The sequence below is a fragment of the Myotis daubentonii genome, chromosome 14 (assembly GCF_963259705.1).
Source record: "Myotis daubentonii chromosome 14, mMyoDau2.1, whole genome shotgun sequence".
Taxonomy (NCBI): Eukaryota; Metazoa; Chordata; class Mammalia; order Chiroptera; family Vespertilionidae; genus Myotis; species Myotis daubentonii.
The window spans coordinates 36,904,263-36,925,799 of NC_081853.1; the positions used below are offsets into that span (position 1 = coordinate 36,904,263).

The window sequence follows — 21,537 nt, forward strand, 5'->3', positions numbered from 1 at the left end:
TTTTCTTGGGGGTTCTTTTTCTTCTCTTGCAGTTTCCTTTTCTCTTACATCTTCTTCAGCTTTGAGTTTCTGTTCTGGTTCCAATAACTTATTAGTCAATTTCTCTCTAGGAGCTCCTCAATGTCAGCCATGACATTGTTTGCCTTGTTGATTTTTACAACCTACTTATCCTTGGCAAATCCTCTGAAGTCATAGAAAAACTTCTGAGTATCTTCTTCCAGATACCATTCATACATGCCTTGGAAACATCACTTCAAGCCCAAGCGAAGTTCTTGCTGCAGTCATAGATATTGTAATCCTTCTAAATCCTTCAGCAATGCATCACAGTGTCTTCTCAGAGTCTTCCTCAGTTGCAGTAATAGCCTGGACAAAGGTTCTCCTCTCAGGTAGTAGGCCTCAAAAGCTGCTATAACTCCTTGATCCATTGGCTGGATCATAGAGGTGGTGTTTGGAGGGAGAAACACCACTTTGACATTAGGACAAAGATCATCCATAAAAAGAGGAAGTGCAGGAGCATTATCAACAATCAGCAAAATCTCGAAAAGGTATGCTATTCCCCAAACAGTATTTCTCCATTTCACTGGCACAGCAATTCAGGATGGCATTTTGGAAGAGAAATTGGGTCATCCATGACTTCTCACTGCTCCTGTAGGACACTGGCAGTGTGTGTATTGATATGCTTAAGGCCCTGGATCCTCACTGTACCAGAGAACTTGCAACATTTCCCCCAAGCAAGATTGTTATCCTGTCCATTAAAGCCCTGAAATTGGCATTGACTTGGACTTCTTATGAAAGTCCTTTCAGGCCTCCAGTTTCCAGATTAGGGAGATTTCATCCATATTGAATATTTGCTCTGTCAAGTGATTTTGCTCTTCAATCAGCTTTTCTAGAATTTCCAAAAGTTCTTCATCTGCCTTCACATCAGCACCCACAGACTCAACACTCATTTCATATTATGTAATGAGTATGGATTCTTGAATTGTTTAAAACATCCAGAACTAGCAGTAATTTCAAAATCCTAGCCAGGTTCAGCCTTTTCTTTCAACATTGCAAACAAACCTTTTGCTTTGGCCATGATCATGGTCCTGAGAGATACTCTTCTGTGTCTGGTCTTCCATATAGGTTGTTAGAGGTTTCTCCATGTCTGACAGGGGTCCTTCTTGAATTTTGTTAGTCCCATTGCCTTCAATGAAGCAGATCTTTAACAGCTTCCATCACTTTGTTCTTGTTCTTCAAGATCATAGCTATGACAAAATGAGGCTTACCTGACTGACAAGCAATAACCATCACTAATTTTTCACCTTCCCAGTCCTTAGTCACTTTTAATTTCGTTTTCAGGACAATCGCTCACTGTGGCCTCTTATTGGCAGCATTAGCAGTGAATTTTGCATGCTTGGGGGTCACAATGAATAAACAAAATGAGATTGAATCAAGCACCAGAGAAAATGATGCAATGAAAAAATGTAATAAATGAGATGTATGAGGTTGCTGCCAGGGTAACACAGTATACTGTTTTACAGCAAACTTTGTTTTATAAGCAGAAAGAGAACACTCTAAAAAATGATAAAAAGCATAGCAGAGTAAATGCATAAACCAATAACACAGTCACTTATGATCATTATCAAATATTATGTTGTGTACATAACAGTATGTGATATACTTTTATACAACTGGCAGCTCAGCAGGTTTGTTGACAACAACATCACCACAAACACATGAGTAATGCCTTCCAGTGGTTCTCAACCTTCCTAATGTCATGACCCTTTAATACAGTTCCTCATGTTGTGGTGACCCCCAACCATAAAATTATTTTCGTTGCTACTTCATAACTATAATTTTGCTACTGTTATGAATCATAATGTAAATATCTGATATGCAGGATGTATTTTCATTGTGCGTGACCCACAGGTTGAGAATCGCTACCTTATACTATGATGTCTGAGATGTCACAAGGCAATAGGAATTTTTTAGCTCTATTATCATCTATATGTAGCTTGTCATTGACCAAAACGTCATTATTCAATGCATGACTGTACATGAAAACAAACCAGTTAATTATTTAAATAGAAAGTGATATATTTCCAGAGCCTTAAGTGATAATAATTAGTTCAGGAAGACTGTATATTATAGAGGTGCATAGATATTGATGAATTCCACTATCATAAAAAATAATAAAGTTACTTCAAGAAGATGTATTCATCACTCAAATGTGATTTTCATGTCTTCTCTCAAATGCGGCTCCATTATAGAAATAAGAATAGAAGGCAATATCCTGATTTTGGTTTCTTGAAAATGTTAAGGTTATACATTTTGTGTTTTTTGAAATTATAATTTAACTATAACGGTTGTGGTGCTACTTAAGCAAATAGGGAAATAAGAAAAAAGAAATAATGAGATTGTGAGGCTAAGTGACAGTATCTATAATAATAAAAGGGTAATATGCAAATAGTTCAAACAACCGAACAGCAGAACGACCTACCGTCTGGACGACCTTCCGGACGACCATGCTATGACATGCACTGGTGCCAGGCCAGCCAAGGTGGGTGTGATGAGATTGGTTGGGGGCCCCCACCATTGCCCCAGGATCGCCTCGCATAAGGAGGCCCAGGTCACCCTCTGTGGGTGATCGATGCGGCGGGGGGGGGAGGGGTGCTCTGAGATTGATTGCCCCAAAGAGGGAGGCCCAGGCAACCAGCCGGCAGGGTGATCGATCGTGGGGGGAGGCCAAGGCTACCCCGCTGGCAGCCACAGAGGGAGACCCAGGCCACTGGCCAGTGACGCTGTGGCAAGTGTGAGGGGCCGGCCAGCAATCACCCCGCAGAGGGAGGCAACCAGTGGCAGGGGAGGGGAGCAGCGCCACACAGATGGCAGGCAGTGGCAGCAGCAGGGGTGGGGACAGCTGCTGGCAGCAAGGGGAAGGAAAGCCCTGATAGGCCCTGATCGCCAGCCAGGCCTAGGGACCCTACCTGAGGGGTTGCGAATTACAAGAGGGCGCAGGCCGGGCTGAGGGACACCTCCCCTCTGCATGAATTTTGTGCACCACATCTCTAGAGGGTTTTATAAAACTTCCTTTTATATAACCTGTAGATTACTGTAGCTATCTGTAGATCTGATCTTTTATAGGTAAGTGTAGATTTTATTCTTAAATATCATTTACTGCCACCTTAGAACTGAATCGAATTTTAACAATTCTTTTCCAAAAAAAAACACACACACACAAAAAAAAACCAAAAACTTTTCTGAGACAAAAGACAACTCTGTTAGGTGAAAACTTGATTAAAATTAAAGTTTTAGAAAAGACAGAAAGAAAGATGATAAACTAGTATTTGTTTCCTTTTATGTATTAAGTGACTGGGCCTGGTGTTCTACATATTTCTAGGTTTGTGCCCTAGAATTCTATGACAGGGATTTTCAACTGCTGTGCTATGGTACCCTGGTGTGTGGCAAGAGGCACACCAATGTGCCACAAGAATTTTTTAAATATGCAATACCTAACTAGTCAGAGGCACTGACAACAGCCAACACAACAATAGCTGCCTGGTGTGAATGATCAAAATTATACCTTTTTTTTTGTCCGATCAGCAAAAACATATTTTCGGTATATCGCAGAATTTTAGTAATTAGTTTATTGTGCTATGAGATGAAAAAGGTTGAAAACTGCTGCTCTGTGATACAGGAACTGTTAACATTACAATTTCACAAATGAGGTTACTAGGAATCAGAGAAGTTAATTACCTTGCTTAAGGTCCCACAGGCAATACATGGTGGTCAATAAGTGGTGGTCAGTAATGGTAGAGCCTCATTTCTATCTGTGTGCTTTTTCCCAAATTGTTTCCCTAAGTCATGTATTTATTCTTAAGAACTTAAAAGAGTTTATGTCATATAATTGTATAGATTCTCAAGCAAATAAAGGTAGCACATTAACATGAGAAAAGCAATGCTCTAAGAATCAGAAAAGAAATCTTAAGTCTAGGCCCTCCTTTCTCATCTACTTACTAAGCTATGATGCTCTGGAAAAATAATTAAAGTGGCAAGCCTTAGGAACTTAAGAGGGGAAAAGGTGGTGGAGTGGGATGGGAATTCAAGTTGGTCCTAAGTGCTTTAATATATGCTGTGGGCTGAGTGCGCTTCCTCTCCCAACACCAACTCATATATTGAAACCTAACACACAATGTGATGCTGTTTGGAGGTGGGGCCTTTGGGAGATGATTACGTCATCTAGGGCTCTGAGGTTGGTGCTCTTACAAAGGAAGTCCTTAGAGAGCTCTCCCACCTTGTGAGAACACAGTGAAAAGACTGTGTGGGAACCAGGATGTGGGCTCTCAGCCAGCACCTTCATTGCTAAGCTTCCCAGCCCCCAGAATTATGAGATATAAATTTCTGTTCTTTATAAACTACTCAGTCTCTGGTATTTTGTTATAGCAGCTTAAACAAACTAATACAGTACAACTTTCAGTAAGTCAAATGATTCTATGACTTTATACTCTTAAAAATGCCAGATTAACAAATTTATATCACACTAAGAATGAACTAGAACCCAGATTTCTGAATTTTAAATCTAAAGTATGCTTTGGCTCTATGATCTCTAATATTTTGAGTCATTACTTCATTGTCATTTCAAGAGACATATGACATTCTCACCTATTAAATGGTGGAAAAAGGTATTATACCAAAAATGTAAGTGATGAAGAACGTTTCCCACTTCCTCCCAACTTGCTTATTGCATGTAAAGATGATACATACAAATCTTCGTGATACAACATGAAGACTAATTTTTAAAATTTACTCAAGGACTAAAGTTCAAATTAACATATTTTTTCCTTATTTAGGAAGAGACTTAACTATTAGATTATAAAATATAACCCAAGTAAATTTTAAAAAACTTTTTACCCACTTAAACAGCTTTGACTCTGTGGGATATGGAACATACTCTATTGAGAAAGGGAGGCAACTCTGGAAGCTCTGATCACTATTAAAAAATTATATACCCATCACTTTAGACAAAGTTAAGAAAATATAGAAAGGGGGAAAATTCCCTTTATATTTCTTCAACAAAAGTTCTTTTGAAATACGAAATATAGTATTTCTTCAGAGCAGCGGTTCTCAACCTGTGGGTCACGACCCCTTTGGGGGTCGAAGGACCCTTTCACAGGGGTCACCTAAGACCATCAGAAAACACATATGTAATTACATATTGGTTTTTTGATTAATCACTATGCTTTAATTATGTTCAATTTGTAAAAATGAAATTGGGGGTCACCACAAACTGTATTAAAGGGTCGCAGCATTAGGAAGGTTGAGAACCACTGCTTTAGTGAGAAAGATTAGAATCCAAAAAGTATGAATATTTCTTAAATTAAACACATAAATAATGTATTGTTTATAAGTTTTTAAGGTGTTTATACATTTTTCAAGTCTCAGGTTATCTTACTATCCCAGTTGTAGTATTTATTAATGCAAAAGATACACATATGAAATTCTTTCGTATCCAAATACCATTGTTTTTTTATTTCAATACCAGGGTTTCTAACTAAATTATTACAGTCTTTGTTTATTGGCTCTGACATAACTGAACAACCATTAGTTGTTATTATTTTAAACTGTGTCTCATGGAATCAACATTTCATTGACAAAGTATTGTTGGAAAATTTTCCAATTGTCAATATCCAGAAGATAGTACATTTTTCCTAACAGCACAGCTTGGGAAAATATACTCAGAAATGGCACCATCTGAAATTAAAACTTGAAAATAATTAGGGTAGGCTAGATGATTTACTAGTCATACTATATATGTATGTATATATGTATAGACAGAGTATAGAAAATCAGAGTTAAATATACAAATTTATTTTAAAATAATCTACAATGGTTTATATTTTAACCTATGCTACTTATAGAATGCCAAGACAATGTCTGGAAATGAAACATCACTTTGAGTTTCCCAGAGAATACCAATAACTGGACTGAGTTTTCTCTAACAAATTGACTATTAAACTAATGAATTTTAGCAAATTTTGTGGCTATATCAATACCATCTAATGAGACAAAAATGAAGTTATTTCCTATATTGGAATTATGACATACTTTTAAAAAGCATTACAACCCCTCAAAAACCATACAGACTTCCCATGGACCTTTGTAGAGAGTTATAATTTGATCAATAAAGATATTTAGAACATAACATAAAAAATAACATTTTAAAATGTTCACCTTCAGTTTATTTCATAGGTCACTGTTATACCACCTAATATGATAATTAAAAACATGCAAGCAGCTGGTACTACAGCTAAACAGATTAATGTAATAGTCTGTAGTCATATATGCTGGCAAGGGGCTTGCCTCTTTGCAGAGGAGAAGGTCAGCTGCCCTTGGGAAAAGGGGGCAGGGTGGTAGTGAGAGAGTATTCCCTCTATCATGTGGCCTTGTGCTACAGTCACTTAGTTAAACATCTATTGCAAACTGTTAATCAGCAAACTACTTTTCTTTCATACCCAGCAAGGAGTCTCTCAGTTTTAATGGTTTTATAAGGAAAATGGAAAGCTCATATCATCTGACAGAAAACATTAAAACTGGTCTCCTCCCAAAATTATAAGATCTAAAGCATAAAGCAATAATATCTTCTCAATTCTTACTCGTTTTCCATTTTAATCAGCCACCTGCAAATTACTTAGGACATTGCAATCAATTTTTAACAAAAACTTCCAAAACAAGATCTAGTCTATTACCCAGGTATCAGATGGCAATCATACTGGTGCCTTAGGAGTTAAATGCAGCTATATTCTATCTTGAATCAATGAAGCAAAACAATAAAAGACACAAACACCAAGAAAAACTCCTAGCCTATGAAAAACAAATCTATGAACATTTAGGCACAAAGCTATGGATTAGGGTCCATCAATTTTAAACTTCAAATTTTTTGTCAAAATTCCAAAAATCCATCTCTGAACTTACACTAATAGTAAAACATCTTCTTTTCATCTTTACTATGTGTACAATTTTGCTATACAAAGGCAATGTGTATAAGAGATTGAGAGTTTTAAGCCTCAGGGTAATAAGCTTGTTCTTAGCTTTCTGCTAACAGACAAAAGTTATTTTCCTGTAAGACAAATCTTTTTTAAGTCATCTTTTTGGTATCTTTATATTGGAGCATATAAAAAATTTCTCTGTTACCAAAATAATGACAAGCTAAAACCAGTTAATATTTTGAAATTTAGCATTTACCACGTGACATTATCCCATTGACTCCTCATAATTATGTTTTATTATTCCCATTTTAAAGATAAGGAAAGTGAGGCTGAAACTTGTCCAAAGTCTCCAAAGTATTTGGAGTCAGGATTTGAACCAACTCACTGTGTTTAGATATTACTAACAAAAACAAAACAAAACAAAACAAAACAACAGTTCTGGCCAATGTGACTTGAACATCATCCCATGCACTGAGAGGTCGCCAGTTTGATTTCCAACCAGGGCACATGACCAGGTTTTGGGGCTCAGTCCCCAGTAAGGGACATGCAGGAGACAGCTAATTAATGTTTCTCTCCCTCTTTCTTCCTCTCTCTCTGTAAAATGAATAAAAACATATTTTTAAAAAACATTAAAAAACAACAACAATAAGAAAATGGCGACTGTGTCCTCTTGAATCTGAAAATTTAGGACCAAATTAAAAGAAACAATGGAAAAATATAGGTTTAGGTGACCAATTCAAAAGTTGATAAAACCTCGGCATCTATACTAATAAAATAGTAATATGCTAATTAGACCAGATGTCCTTCTGGACAAAGCCACAGCGGCTGCAAGGGCCAATGGCTGGCAGCCACGCGGCCCCTCCTTCTGGGCCCCTCCTTCCGCAGAGGCGGCGCTGGGAGTGGCGGTGGCACTGCGGTCCGGAGCCTCCAGAGGCTGGACAGGGTGCGACTCATGGTGCCTCAACCTCCCACAGCCCCTCCCCCAGCCAGCCTGGCCGCAGATCGCCTCCCCCACAAGTGGGCAGGGGGCAGGGCCAGTGCTAAGAAGTGGGGGCTGAGGGTCCTCAACCGTGGTGGCCAGCTTTGGCAGCAGCAGTGAGGTAATGGGGGCGGCGCCTTCCCCTGATCCTCCCGGTCGCCTCGAGCAGAGGGAGGGCAGACTGCTGTTTAGAACATCAGTAGGACATCCCCTGAGGGCTCCCAGACTGTGAGAGGGGCAGGCTGGGCTGAGGGAACACACACACACACACCAGTGCATGAATTTTCGTGCACCGAGCCTCTAGTATGCAATAAAAGGGTTAAATGAGGACTAAGGCTACAAAGTTGACAATTTACATGAGGTAAGCATAAAAGAATAATAATGATGCCATGCTTTGCCTTTAGATTTTCCAAAAGCTTTATCTTAGACATTTTATCGCAGTCTTTAAAACAGCTGTGACAAGGCAGAATCCATTTAACAGATGACAAACTAAGGCTGATCATTATCCTGGACACAAGTATATGCAGCTTGAGTGTGTTCATACCAGGCTGACAGCCAGAACTATTTAACTGTGAAGGAAGGTCAGGATTTCTGAGGCATTTTAAGCAATATACAAAGGTACAATTGTTAGGATGTTTGAGGGTTGGAATATTAACATTTTTCCAATGACCTATTTCTAGTTAGTTTAAAAGAGCTATGATGGCAGGAAAAAAATCATTTTCATTTTCAAAAGTAAATTTTACTGACAATTCTGTTGCCATTGTACTGTGATTTTGCAACAATTCCTTGGTTTTATCAGTTAGACTTAATATGAAAATATACCCCAGAGCTGTGCTTCTATGAATTCTGCATTTAACCCAAGTGTCAAATTCACAAGTAAGCTCATTATATTGTAAGAACTATTGCCTACTGAATACAAAAATATTCATTTCACACCTTAAATACTATAATACTATTTAATAACAGCACTGGCCTGCCAACTATTAAAAGCTTGTTTTTATATACTGTACCACCTGAGCTTTTTATCTTGCCTTTTTAATTACAATAATAAATTAATATCCTAACATTACAACACTGACAGGCATTGATTAAAAATATATTAGTTAACAACCTAGTATTTATTGTGCAAAGTTGCATTAGAAGTTCATTTTCAAAATATAATTATCATTCAATAAAACTAAGATCCTTTAATCTTCAAACTATTCAAGAAGACAATAAATTGCAAATACTGTGCATTCACATTAACACATTTCTCTTAATTTTACATTATGTCCATTATTTACAATAATTAGCTAAACTATAAATATAATGTAAAATATATTTCACCAACAAAATTTATATACATATAGATTTTCCTTCCTTTGAAATATATCTTTATTTCCCTTTTGTCTTATTTTTTATTGTATTTATACCTAATAATATCACCACCATAGATTTCACATGAATTATCATATTAACATTCCTCAGTTACATGCCAACTCATGAATCTTTACTTAACTATCATTTATATTCTCCTTTTTATTTGAAGTGATCAGCTACAACATGTTCAGATAGAGGATTCTACCTATTATTTAATATGTCAAATTCCAAGTTTATATCACACTTCAGCACTAGAAGGAGGATTTGGAGAATTCTAACATTTATAAGCTAGGACAGATACCGTGAAAATATAATGACAACATATGAGCTTGACTGCTGTGATAATACCTTCTAGAACACTGTGGGAACACAAGCCTTTTGTAGTATCCATGACACTAGAGCAACTGGTTATTTATAGAGACCCCAACCAGTACAAAATAAAGATGTCAAGTGTTTCAATTACCAGCTCATTTTTTGGAATTCATAAACCAATTGTAAAAAATTTCACATTTACTATATTCTTATTAAGTGCTTCCTATATACTAGTCCCTACTCTAGATGTTAAAAGCTTGCCTGGGATCTGAGGAAACAAATAATACAGTTCCCATTAGGGATATAGAGTATGTATGCAAATAAAAATATAAAAATTCTAAGCATAAATTCCATATTTATTATATAAAAAGAATGACAGCTTAACATTCAAATGAGTTTCCAAGCGTACAATGGTTCTTGCATATATTTTATAGTGTCATTACACAAGTATCAGAACCAATTAACCATAAGGACAGTGTACTCCAATTATTTATTCAACAATCTGCTTTGCTATCTATAATGCCAAAATGTACTATTATTGAATCTCTACTTTTTCCTCAAAAAGTAAACCTAGTTCTTATATCATTTTAGTTCACTATATAAATTTTCCAATATTGCTGGAAATACTTTACTCTTTCTTCTTTCTAGGTTTCTCTGTTATGAAGGTACAAATTCCATAAAGACCCCAGCAAGTTCAAGTTAAAAGGAGAATATGTATTAACAAAAGACTAGATAAAATACATTCCTTTCTTAACTAGTGTATCCTTTTTAAAATTCACTAATTGAGACCATAACTACCCTGTTTGCTGACAAGCCAAACAGGATATTAACAAACAGCACTTAATGTAACCACAGATTACATTTCATACTCTATACATTTTATATTGCTTATAAACAGTACTCTACATTTTAGCCGAAAACTTAAACAAAACAAAAAAAAAAACCCTTTAGTACTATCAAAGATATACTGGAACAAAAAAAAAGGATTATAATGAAGCTTAATACTACACATATATTCATTCCAATTATCCTAACATAGGTTAACAACAGATATCTACAATAAGTCCATTAATTCAAGAATTGAGAATGTTGCATTTTCCATTACTCAATATAGCTGCAGAACAATCATATCTTAATATTCTTTACACTTGTCATAATTTTAAAGTAAAGGTAGCAGTTCCTTACTACTCTAAGGTTAGAGTCCCGTAAGATTAGTTATTTTGTACATTATCTTGTAATATTACATATCTATGTATTCATCACCTACCTATAGGAATTAAAAGTCCCATCAGAATCTAAAGTAGAACTTGTTCTTCTTCCATTTTTATTTGAGTCGCCTGGAAAAAAAAATTTAAAAACACTGAAATAATGGATATTAGAAAACTGAATATTTCAGTTGAAAAGCTACTATGTGAGAGTCCTATGCAGTATGTTGGATCAAAAGGCGGATATCCCCTTATCCGTCCCCCAAATGTATTTTATAATGAGCCCATGAGGCGAAATATTTATACTGATGCTAAGAAATAACCAACACCACTGTTTCTAACTTGGATAGGAATACCGACAAAGTGACTGCTAACAGGAACAAATGAAGTACAGTACAGGTATTTTCTTCTTATGCATCACAGGCAAGGCAATATTTATAAAGCACTTAATCAACAAAGGGCAACTTTTTGTTAGTGACCAAGTCACCCTCCCTGATCACTGGGCACGGTCAAAGAGAACAGGCAGAAAGCAAAACTGGAATGTTTCCAGCCCCCAGTTCACCCTATCTAAAAATTTGGTAAACACAGAAGTAAAACAGAAAGCAGAATTGGGAGGTGGTGAATAATAATGTATTCTAGTGAGCTCTAAATACATCTTAATATTCTTCCCAAAGCTTTAGGTTTTAACTGTGGGCAAAAGTTCAGCAGTTTAAAAAATGAAAATAACATCGAAAAGTGTTTCTGCCTCATGTGGTAACATCAAACATTTAGGGGGAAAAAAGACATTTTCTCTCAAGAAACTGGTATACTCATAAAATCAGATTTAGAACAAATTCATACCTATCAGTTTAAAATTATAGAATAAAAATAAATTTGCTAAAGGAGTTTAAAAATGCTCACCAATGCCACAATATACATATTCTTATTGACTATTTTAATAGTTTAAATTTTTAAATACATACTGCAAAGTATAGTTTTATGAAACCACAGTATACTACTATAAAACATATTTATTTTTAGAAACAAATTAAGAAGACTAGAATCTGATTACATTTTATACTCCTAATTCCTGTAATGTAACTTCCAAACTTCAGGTTATATTCATTTTTATTACAAGCTTAATAATTTACTGATACATCCAATTTTAATTTATACTTTTAATCCACTTTGAACAACCTAAGGTGCCACTGGAGATCATCACAGTGGTCCTGGTTAAGTCAAATAGTAATTACAGAGCTTTTACTTTAAAGATAAGATTATTTTTAATTATTGAGTATAGTACTTAAGGTACCATACTTATATAATTATGCCACTCATTAAATGGTTATTGAAAGCTGAAATGTAATTTTAATGACAGCTACATATTTTTATTTACACATTTTATAGTTGACAGATTAGTCAAGAATGCTGATTCTCTTCAAAATCTTTGCAGCTGCACCCAAGTTTTAGGAGGATGAGAACTAGACAGAGCCCACTTGTACTTTTATCCCTGTATTTTCAAAATGTACTTTCAGATTTCTTCGATTAAACAAAAATCCTAAAAAGGATCATAGGGCTCAAAAATGTTGATAATTATACTAGAAGAAAATAAATCAAAGAACAGTTAAGATCATTCTAGGTGGGTATACTTTGTTAAATCTTCGAAAATATGGGTATTGTAAACTGACTCACTCAATATACTTCATTTCCTTTAAAAATTAATAGTTTTACAATAAATAAAAAATGTTAAGGAAAATTAGTCTCTGTCTTGCTAAATGAAAATTTCCTACAACACATGTTATTTAACAGCTTGCAGACATTTCCTGTGAAACACTCTATAATCAGCATAGAATAAGTACATCATATATTGAAATATATGAGCCTTCTTTCTCTTTAAAATTAAAGATCATGATTACTTAAATATATAAAATCTCACCAATGGAACATTTCTTGCCTTTTGCTGATATTTACAGATCAAATATAAAATCCTTCAAATAATTAAGACTTATAGTTTTTAAAAAAACAAACCTAGGTTTTGTCATAATACATTACAAAAGTGTTCTTCATTTTATACCTGCTTTGAAATTAATATATCACATTAAATGTAATTTCAAAGCCTGGTAATAAGAGGAAAAGGCAGTTTTTCTTTCTCAAAAACATACTAAATAAGGAGTACAATTGTTTCTCTAAACAATATTAGAGAAAAGATTTCAGAGTTTGCTATACGAGGAAAAGGCAATAAAGTTTTGAAGTGGGAAAAACTGCTTTGTTCCTTCAATCCTCTAGTTGAAATTAATTATAGCAAATGTTTATGAAAACATCTGTTCCTGACAGTTATAAATTCTTAATTTTAGTATGGACGATTCTAGACTCTTATTTTGGAAGAATATTGTCTGACAATTGAAAGGTTTACAAAAACACAGACAGAATTTGTAATTCTGGAAAATTGTATATAGAGTGTGCTATATCCTATGGAGACTTTCATTTGTTTGAAGCATTTGGAGGCGTTAGTAGGAAAAATCAAAGACAAGCAGAAAGGCTCATCTTTCATTTTTAAGCTGCTTTACAATAAAAACATATCTATAATACAAGAAATAACAAATAAGAATTAAAAACAAATATTACTTTACTATAACTTAATTTTGAGGTAAAGTATAATAAACTAAGTATTAATTTTATCAGGGATTTTAATAAGTCTAATGCTAATAATCATGGGAAGGTATGTGTAGTGTTCCCTAAAAATAACAACAGAGGGTGCAAGAGAGTTTAATATAATGTTTTTAGTTGTTCTTGATTCTAGAACTAAGTTACCAGGTAGAAGCAGTACTGTTAACAAGGATGCATAGGTTGTTTTTAGAACACTCTTTCTCTCTCTTTCTCACAGACACACACACAAATACATTATTAAAGTAATCTTACACAAAAACCTTTAAATGATCAAAGAACACAAATACTTAAATGTTGAGATAACAGGCTTCCTTTCACTTGCTTATTAACAATAAAGTAAATGTTTAAAGTACAATTGTGATTTTAAAGGTATTTCAATATTTAACATAAACTAATCAATAAAATAATCTGGATTTATTAACTGAGTAAATTTTTAATGCATAAATTATATATAATATATAACATACATATTGTGTTACTATATAATATAACATTGTTCAACATTATATATTTATAGAAATAGTTCATTAATTCTTGGGATCATTACAGTTTGAAATTTATTTATTGTTAGTGGCAAGTTTGTCAAATGAGTTCATAATATTCACAATTAGAATGCTTATTTCGTATGAGGATACAGAGAGCACGGTATTTTTCACTAGTAATTTCTAATACACCTATATCTAACTTATTAAGCCAAAAATATGTATAGTGTTGACATATTTCAAAATATGAAAATCTAATTCCTTTCTCAGTTTTAGCTCTTACTGCAGTCATGTTTAGTGAAGGGCACTTATAGCATCTATCTGTGCACTGTTAGATCACACTAAATGAAAGTTTACAACAGATTCTATGGTGCTTTTTATGCACGAATATCTGCTTAATGAAAGGAGAACCAGAGATTTTAAGCTAGGTTAGGTTAAAAAGAACCAGCACATTGCTGTGAATGAGCACATGAAGTCAATCGTGTCTTTGGTGCACATCTAAAAGACACCAAATTTTAGGTATCACGTCACACTAGGTATGAATTCTGATAACTATTACATAATAAAAAGGGTTTATATCTGCATTGTAAAAGAAATGTCACCAAGTATGTGTGATGAATATTTAATAGTAAGAGGGGGGAAAAGATCTGGTTCACACTGAAAATAAAGCTATGGGTAACCACATTTCAGTTGTGACAGGAAAAGATGGTACAAATGTTAGTATAAAGACCTATAAAACCTTTTATGTCTTTTAAATGAACTGGTATTACAACTGAAAAGTTTTAGTTACATTTACAATCCCATTTTAAGTAATGATTTTCTAAAAATCTATGAATTAAGTATATTCATATGTTGACAAAGGTCAAGGCAAAGCATAAGACTCAACATCATTTGTGAAGACAGTAGCCACACTGATTCATTTCAGGAATCAGTTAAACAACAATCTCTCCAGACAAATTATTTATGCTAAAATCCAGGACCACTCATTAGGTCTAAGAACCAGCACTCAAGTAAATACAGAAAATCTGTGTATTTAGTAATTTTCCATTTTCTCTATTGTTGTCTATCTACATTCTGATGATTTAATGGTCTTATTTAGCTCTCTATGTAATATTTTCAAATTATTTTTTAGATAACAAAAACTCAGATATAAAACAGAAATGCATAGAAACTATCTTAAATAAGTAAATTTCGAGTGGACAATTTTAACTTAAGAAAATAAAATTTTTGTTATTCCTATTAAATCATTAATAGAATTCGTTAAAAAAGAAAGCAGTTATATCAACAGAGGTGTGGAATATACAACTCCAAATTATCCTCCCTCAGAAACATTAAAAGCAAGCACTGAAAACAACTTTGGAACAACTCTGGTAAATAGTGAAAGATTTACAAAAGAACAAATGAACAATGAATTAAGAAAGGCAGCTTGAAAGCTTTGTGGCATTTTTACTTGCCCTTGCCTTAGCCCCTCCCCTGTGCAGCAGCAGTTCTGAAGAGGAAAACCAGTTCCCAGCATGAGAACCTAGTATCTGGAGGTTCCAGGGGCGGCAGAACCAATCATATTTGCAAATAATTGTGTAAATCTGTTCTATTTTGAAGGACTTAAGATACTCATCTCTTTTGCATCTAACAAAAAAAAAAAAAAAAAAAAGATGGTGGGCATTGCTTGTCAAAACACTGTAAGCCAAACAAACGCAGAAGACTGGGGCAAAGATTACAACTGAAACATAAAATAGACCACATAAGGCCTGGGAGCAACAGCTTATGAAAAATTTGGGGGGAAATTAGGACATTCAAAAGCACCAAGATATACAGGGGAAGTGGAAGGCCATGCACATGCCCAAGACAAGCTGCATGATCAGGAAGAAACTGAGAAAACCTTAATCTTCCAAGTTAAGTTGATCACTCAAATGAGTACAAGCCTGACTAACAAACGAAGGACTGTCATAGCACAAAGCCAATCTGCAAAGACAAAGAAATCTTTATTTTTTATCTTGCTTTTGTTTTAAGTACTGACATTCAAGGAAACCTCTGTCAAAACTCTAGCAGAACACAAACTAAGAAATAAAAACTGCAGTGACTACATATGTCAAGGTCTAAGTATTTGCAAAAATACTTTGAGAAAGTCACTAGACACATACACTATAACAGTTTTAAGACTATAAAAATAGCAAACCATGGGGAATGGGGGAATCTGATATCCAGAGTCACTAAATTATAATATTCAAATATCCAGTTGTCACACAAAAATCAAAAAGGATACAAAGAAACAGGAAGAATGACTCATCAAAGGAACAAAAATAAAGTGACAGAAACTATCCCTGAGGAATCTAGAAATTAGATTTGCTAAACGAAGATTTAAAAACAACTTTCTTAATGATGCTCAAAGAGCAAAACAAAACTAATCAAAATCATAGATAAAAGAAAGGAAATCAAGTAAACGAATGAACAAAATAAGAAAATCAATAAAAATACAGAAATAATAAAAGGAAACAATTTCTGGAGCTGGAAAATACAATAACTGAAATAAAAAATTCATTAGAGGAGCTCAACAACACATGTGAGTAGGTAGAAGACAGAAACAGCAGACTTAAAGATTGGGCAATTGAAATGATCAAGCCTGAGGAGCAAAAGGAAAAAAGGATGAAGAAAAGTGAACAGAGCCTGTGAGACCTGTATGACAACATCAAGCACATCAACATATGCATTATGAAAGCCTGATAAGTAAAAGAGAGAAAAGGGTAATTCTGTTACTTAACTGCTCAATATCTAAGTTTCCTCAACAGTAAAATGGAGAAGAAAATTTTTACCAGAAAGTGTGGTTATAAGAATTAAATGAGATAAGTACAGGTAAAGTGGTTAGTATAGATTATAACACAATGTAAGTCCTCAATAAGTGCTACCTATCATTTTCATAACCCCGGTCACACACATCAGGCCCGGATCCCGTGCTGCGGCGGGCGGCGGCTCGGGATCTCGCTGCCGCCTGACCCCCCGCCCCGGGCTGCACATGGCAGGCCCGGATCCCGCGCTGGGGCTGGCAGCAGCTCAGAGTCGCACTGCCACCCGCGCAATGCTGCGCAGCAGGATTTGCCTGCAGTATGCAAATTTAACGGCCATCTTTGTTGGGTTAATTTGCATACTCTTCTGATTGGCTGATGAGCGTAGCAAAAGTACCATCAATTAGCATCTTTGTCTTTTATTAGTGTAGATGGCATGAAAAATTTGTGGTATCCTTTTAATATCCTTCCTGATGGCAATTATACCAAATATTGAATATAATATATAGGGTGCAGCAAAAGTAGGTTTACAGTTGTTTGTATAAAAAATACAATAATTAATAAATAATACAAGAATAAACTATGCTTTTGTATACTCACAAGTGTAAACCTACTTTTGCCCCACCCTGTAAACAAAGAGAGTGGAGAAATAGTAAATTTTTATTGATTTCAGAGAGGAAGGGAGAGGGAAAGAGAGAGAGAGAAACATCAATGATGAGAGAGAATCATTGACTGGCTGCCTCCTGAATGCCCCCTACTTAGGATCGAGCCTGAAACCCTGGCATGTGCCCTGACTGGGAATTGAACTGTAATAGTGCCTGGTTCATAGGTCAATGCTCAACCACTGAGTCACAGTGTCTGGGGGAGAAAATAGTAAATTTAAATACTATTACAGTCTTGAAACATAAAGCCATACAATGTGTGGTGCTTAATATATATAACAGTTAACAGAACTGGTAAAATGTAGATAGATAACAAACTAAAACTATAGTCAATCTAGTAATAAACCATCACATGCATAAGTATAAAACAAGCTTTAAAAAATTCATTATTATGCAACTGAATGGAACCAAGGCCCAATTTCAAGGCCTATATAATCACAAGTATAATTAATCAATTTAAGTTAACATGTAACAATATGTAAATGCAAATATTTTTATTTATTATGATTGTCATTTCCTGGCATATTGTTATTTCTCTAGGCATTCCATTGATTTCAGGGTCGTACCATTTACAGATTACAACAAGGGTAGGAACATAATGATAATCCAATCACCTGAGGGCAGGTATGTAGTGTGTGTGTGTGTGTACACTCATGGGTACAAATGCAAAAGTGAGTGATGAAGAGAAGAAAGAGGATGGTAAGGAAGGAAAGAGAGAGGAGAGGAGAGGGGAGGGGAGTGGAGGGGAGGGGAGGGGAGGAGAGAGGAGAATAATCATGGGTGGGGTTCAGGATTCCCTATTTTTAAAAGTCTCCCCAGATTATTCTGATGAACCGTGAGTCTTTCCTAGTCCAAAATAATAAGCTGCTATTATGCTAAAAGAGACAGTCTTTTTTTGTAGAAGGCAAAGTATTTTGCTCCGAATACAGAAATTACTGGGTATCACATATGCCATCATTTACTATGGAGAATCAATGAAGCAGAAGCTTTGACCTCATTTTCCAGCAGTAGCAATGGATGGCATTGAGCTATGCCAACTCTGTTCACTACCCTAATATGACCACTAGCATGTATTGACTATTGGGGGGAGCATGCAGATTGGAGATGACAAGCAGAAAATGCTATTGGACTATGTGGACCTGCTGGCCCCTTGAAAGCACCTTTCTACAAAAAAAGTTACACAATGACAATGCGGCCATTTAGACAATTCCAAAACACATTTATACTAAGTATCTAAGCAACCAAACAGAAGAACTTCCTCATAAATAAAAGTGTTAACAAAGAATATATTTATTTCAACTTGGAGAAAAAGTATTAAGGGCAAAGATAATTATTATACAGGGGGATCTTAAAAATGTATATACACTTTAACAGATGATAGCTCAATTTTGAAAATGAAATGTATTTTAATAAACATTGCCTTTATAATTATTCAGAGTGTATGTATACATTTCGGGGAGACCCTATATAATTTGCCATTTGCTATATATGTTTTCTTACTAAAAAAAAAAATGTATCGGTTGGGTGTAAACTTTGACATATTTAGTTTTGCTACTAAGTCTTACAAAAGTTTCAATGAACTCCCTCCCACAACCCTACCACACGCATAATAGCTTTTCAAAGAGAATCCAATTGATAATTAGGGAATTCTAAAATGACATTAAATCATCTGTTCAGGGCCTAAATCAAATATATATAACAAAAGTAATATACATATTTGCTAAATGAAATAAAAATATATCTGGTATTAAAGTCCTATTTCACTTTCTATAAATCTTTCAAATAGTAATTAAAAATATTTATATGAATTGTTCTTTTTCTTCAATGTACAACAAGGGAAATATCTTTTTTCTACAAAATAGATTCCTTTGGGCACTTCCCATTTTTACTATTACATTCAGTAAACAGATCCTTTAAGATTGGTTTATCATATAGTGGACAAGACCTCATAAAATTAAAGACACCCATTAAGCTCCAGTAATTAACTTTAGATAGTTAATATTGGAAAACTCCCTTTTAGATATCAGAAATAAAGTGGAAAATACTTGAAAGAAATAAATTACCATTGATGAACCAGGATAAGCAATCCTATTTGTGACAGCTAACTGAACAAGGACTTAAATCAAAAATTCTACATAAAATGCATAACAGGCATTTTAATGATAAAATTCCAAGACTCAGTTGAAGAACCAAGGGTAAATATTCTCAAACATATCTTTAGTCTTACAAATAATTTACTAAATTAATTGCATTAAATTTGGTAATCTAAAAACCCTCCAATACAATATAAATATTATAAATGTTTACCATTTTCTTCAAATAAAAAATTACAAAAACATTTTAATTGATCCATAAAAAAGATCTTATTTTGTGAATTATTTATGACAAAGAACTGTGCTGAAATGTGATTTTCAAAGAAAAAACTTTAAATCCATAAACTAATTTCTATTTACCATTTTATGATAAAGCATAATTATTTATTAGAGGATATGATTTCCTAAACTTGATAATAACTAGAAATATGTCAAAATATGGCTCCTTTAAACTTGCTAATAAATGTGCAATCAACAAAATTCAACTATCCTTTTAGAATTTGAAAAATATCATTCAACATAGTTATGAGCCCTAATTAATAAACAATTTACTAACTCACACTTCTAGTCATGCACTGAAGTCATGTGATAGCTTTACTACTACTTTTATTCTTGCAACAATCATGTGTAGAGCACCTCCTAAATGTTAGCCCTGGGGATACACTGGTTGTAGGCAAAGGTTCAAAACCCATCCACCCCAGACATCTTTGATTTTGTTGAAAGTTTAGAAGAGGAGAGGGACAGTCAAAGTGATGTACAATGACAACTTTAAAAAAATGTTATACAGTTACACACTGTACAATCACATATGAGAGAGAGGAGGGGGTCACTAACGAAAGAAAGGGATGAGGAGCACTTCACTAGGTATCAGCCTGAGCCATGCCTTTGTGAAAGTCATGTTCAGAATTTTGGTCAAGGTAAACAGGAAGTCCGTGAAAGAAAAGTTTTAGGCAGAAGTAGAAAATGATAAGGTTTTCAGTTTTTGAAACATAACTTGAAGCCCTGGCCATGAAACTTAGAGTACTGTCCCTATAGGCCAAGGTTGTGTGTTCGATCCCCAGTGAGGGCACACACAAGAATCAACCAACGAATGCATAAATCAGTGGAACAAACTTATCTTTTTCTTTCAAAAACCAATCAATCAATTGATCTGTCAATAAAAACATAACTTGAACTTCAGAGTAAAGCAATTCTAGGGTAGATGAGGGAGGAGAGTGGATGGAAGAGAAATGGAGAAGAAGTTCTTGTACTCCAAGGTAAAAAATGATAATAGCTATATTGATGATATTATCACCATACCATCTTAAGTATGATAATTTACCATTTTTGTAGGTTGCTTATATTATTTGAGAGTCTACTATGTTCCAGGCATTGTTCTAGGACCTGGAAATACTATAGTGAACAAAACAGAATGAAGTCGAGGTCAGGAAGGGTCAGGAGAAGAAACACAAGAAAATAAATACATAATATATAAGTTCAGATAAGTATAAAGAAATACAGCAGAATAATGTGACATGCAGTGACTGAGGGAGGGTGCTACCTGAAGGATAAGTAATATATGATTTGTGATTCCAGTAACAAGAAAAAAGATAGCCATTTAAACATCTATAGCAAAGGACACAACATGCAAAGGCCCTACGACAGAAGTTGGGCTTAGAAAACAACAACAAAAGGCCAAGGTGGCTAGAAAGCTAGAAGTAGAATAGTATGAGACGAAGTCTGTGGGACAAAGAGGGGCCACAGAAGTTAGGTTTAGATGGAGAAATTTAGACTTTACAAGTACAATGTGAAGTCAACATACAGTTTTAAAATGATGAAAAAGATTATCAACTTCATGTTTGGGAAAGATCATTCTAGCTGCTATATGAAGACTGCATTGGGGGGTGGCAAGATGAAAGCTAAGAGATCAGTTAAGATCTGTATCAGAGTATAACCTGAGGGCACTGACAACTGCATACTTAATTCCAAGACAGTCTAAGGAAGATCTGAAATGTCAAGTAGTCTAAAGAAGATCATACACATTTCCTAAAATTTTTAACAAATGCAAATGCATT

General features: G+C 34.6%; 1 protein-coding gene across 6 annotated transcripts in view; it reads right to left on the minus strand.

Moving 5' to 3' along the window:
* TBC1D5 (TBC1 domain family member 5) overlaps positions 1–21,537 on the minus strand; it is a 457,482-nt gene that overhangs the window by 214,589 nt on the left and 221,356 nt on the right. For all 6 annotated transcript variants that reach the window (XM_059664053.1, XM_059664048.1, XM_059664051.1 and 3 more), the window contains one exon: positions 10,883–10,952. In XM_059664053.1, the coding sequence (XP_059520036.1) occupies positions 10,883–10,952 (70 nt within the window). The remainder of the gene's footprint in view (positions 1–10,882; positions 10,953–21,537) is intronic.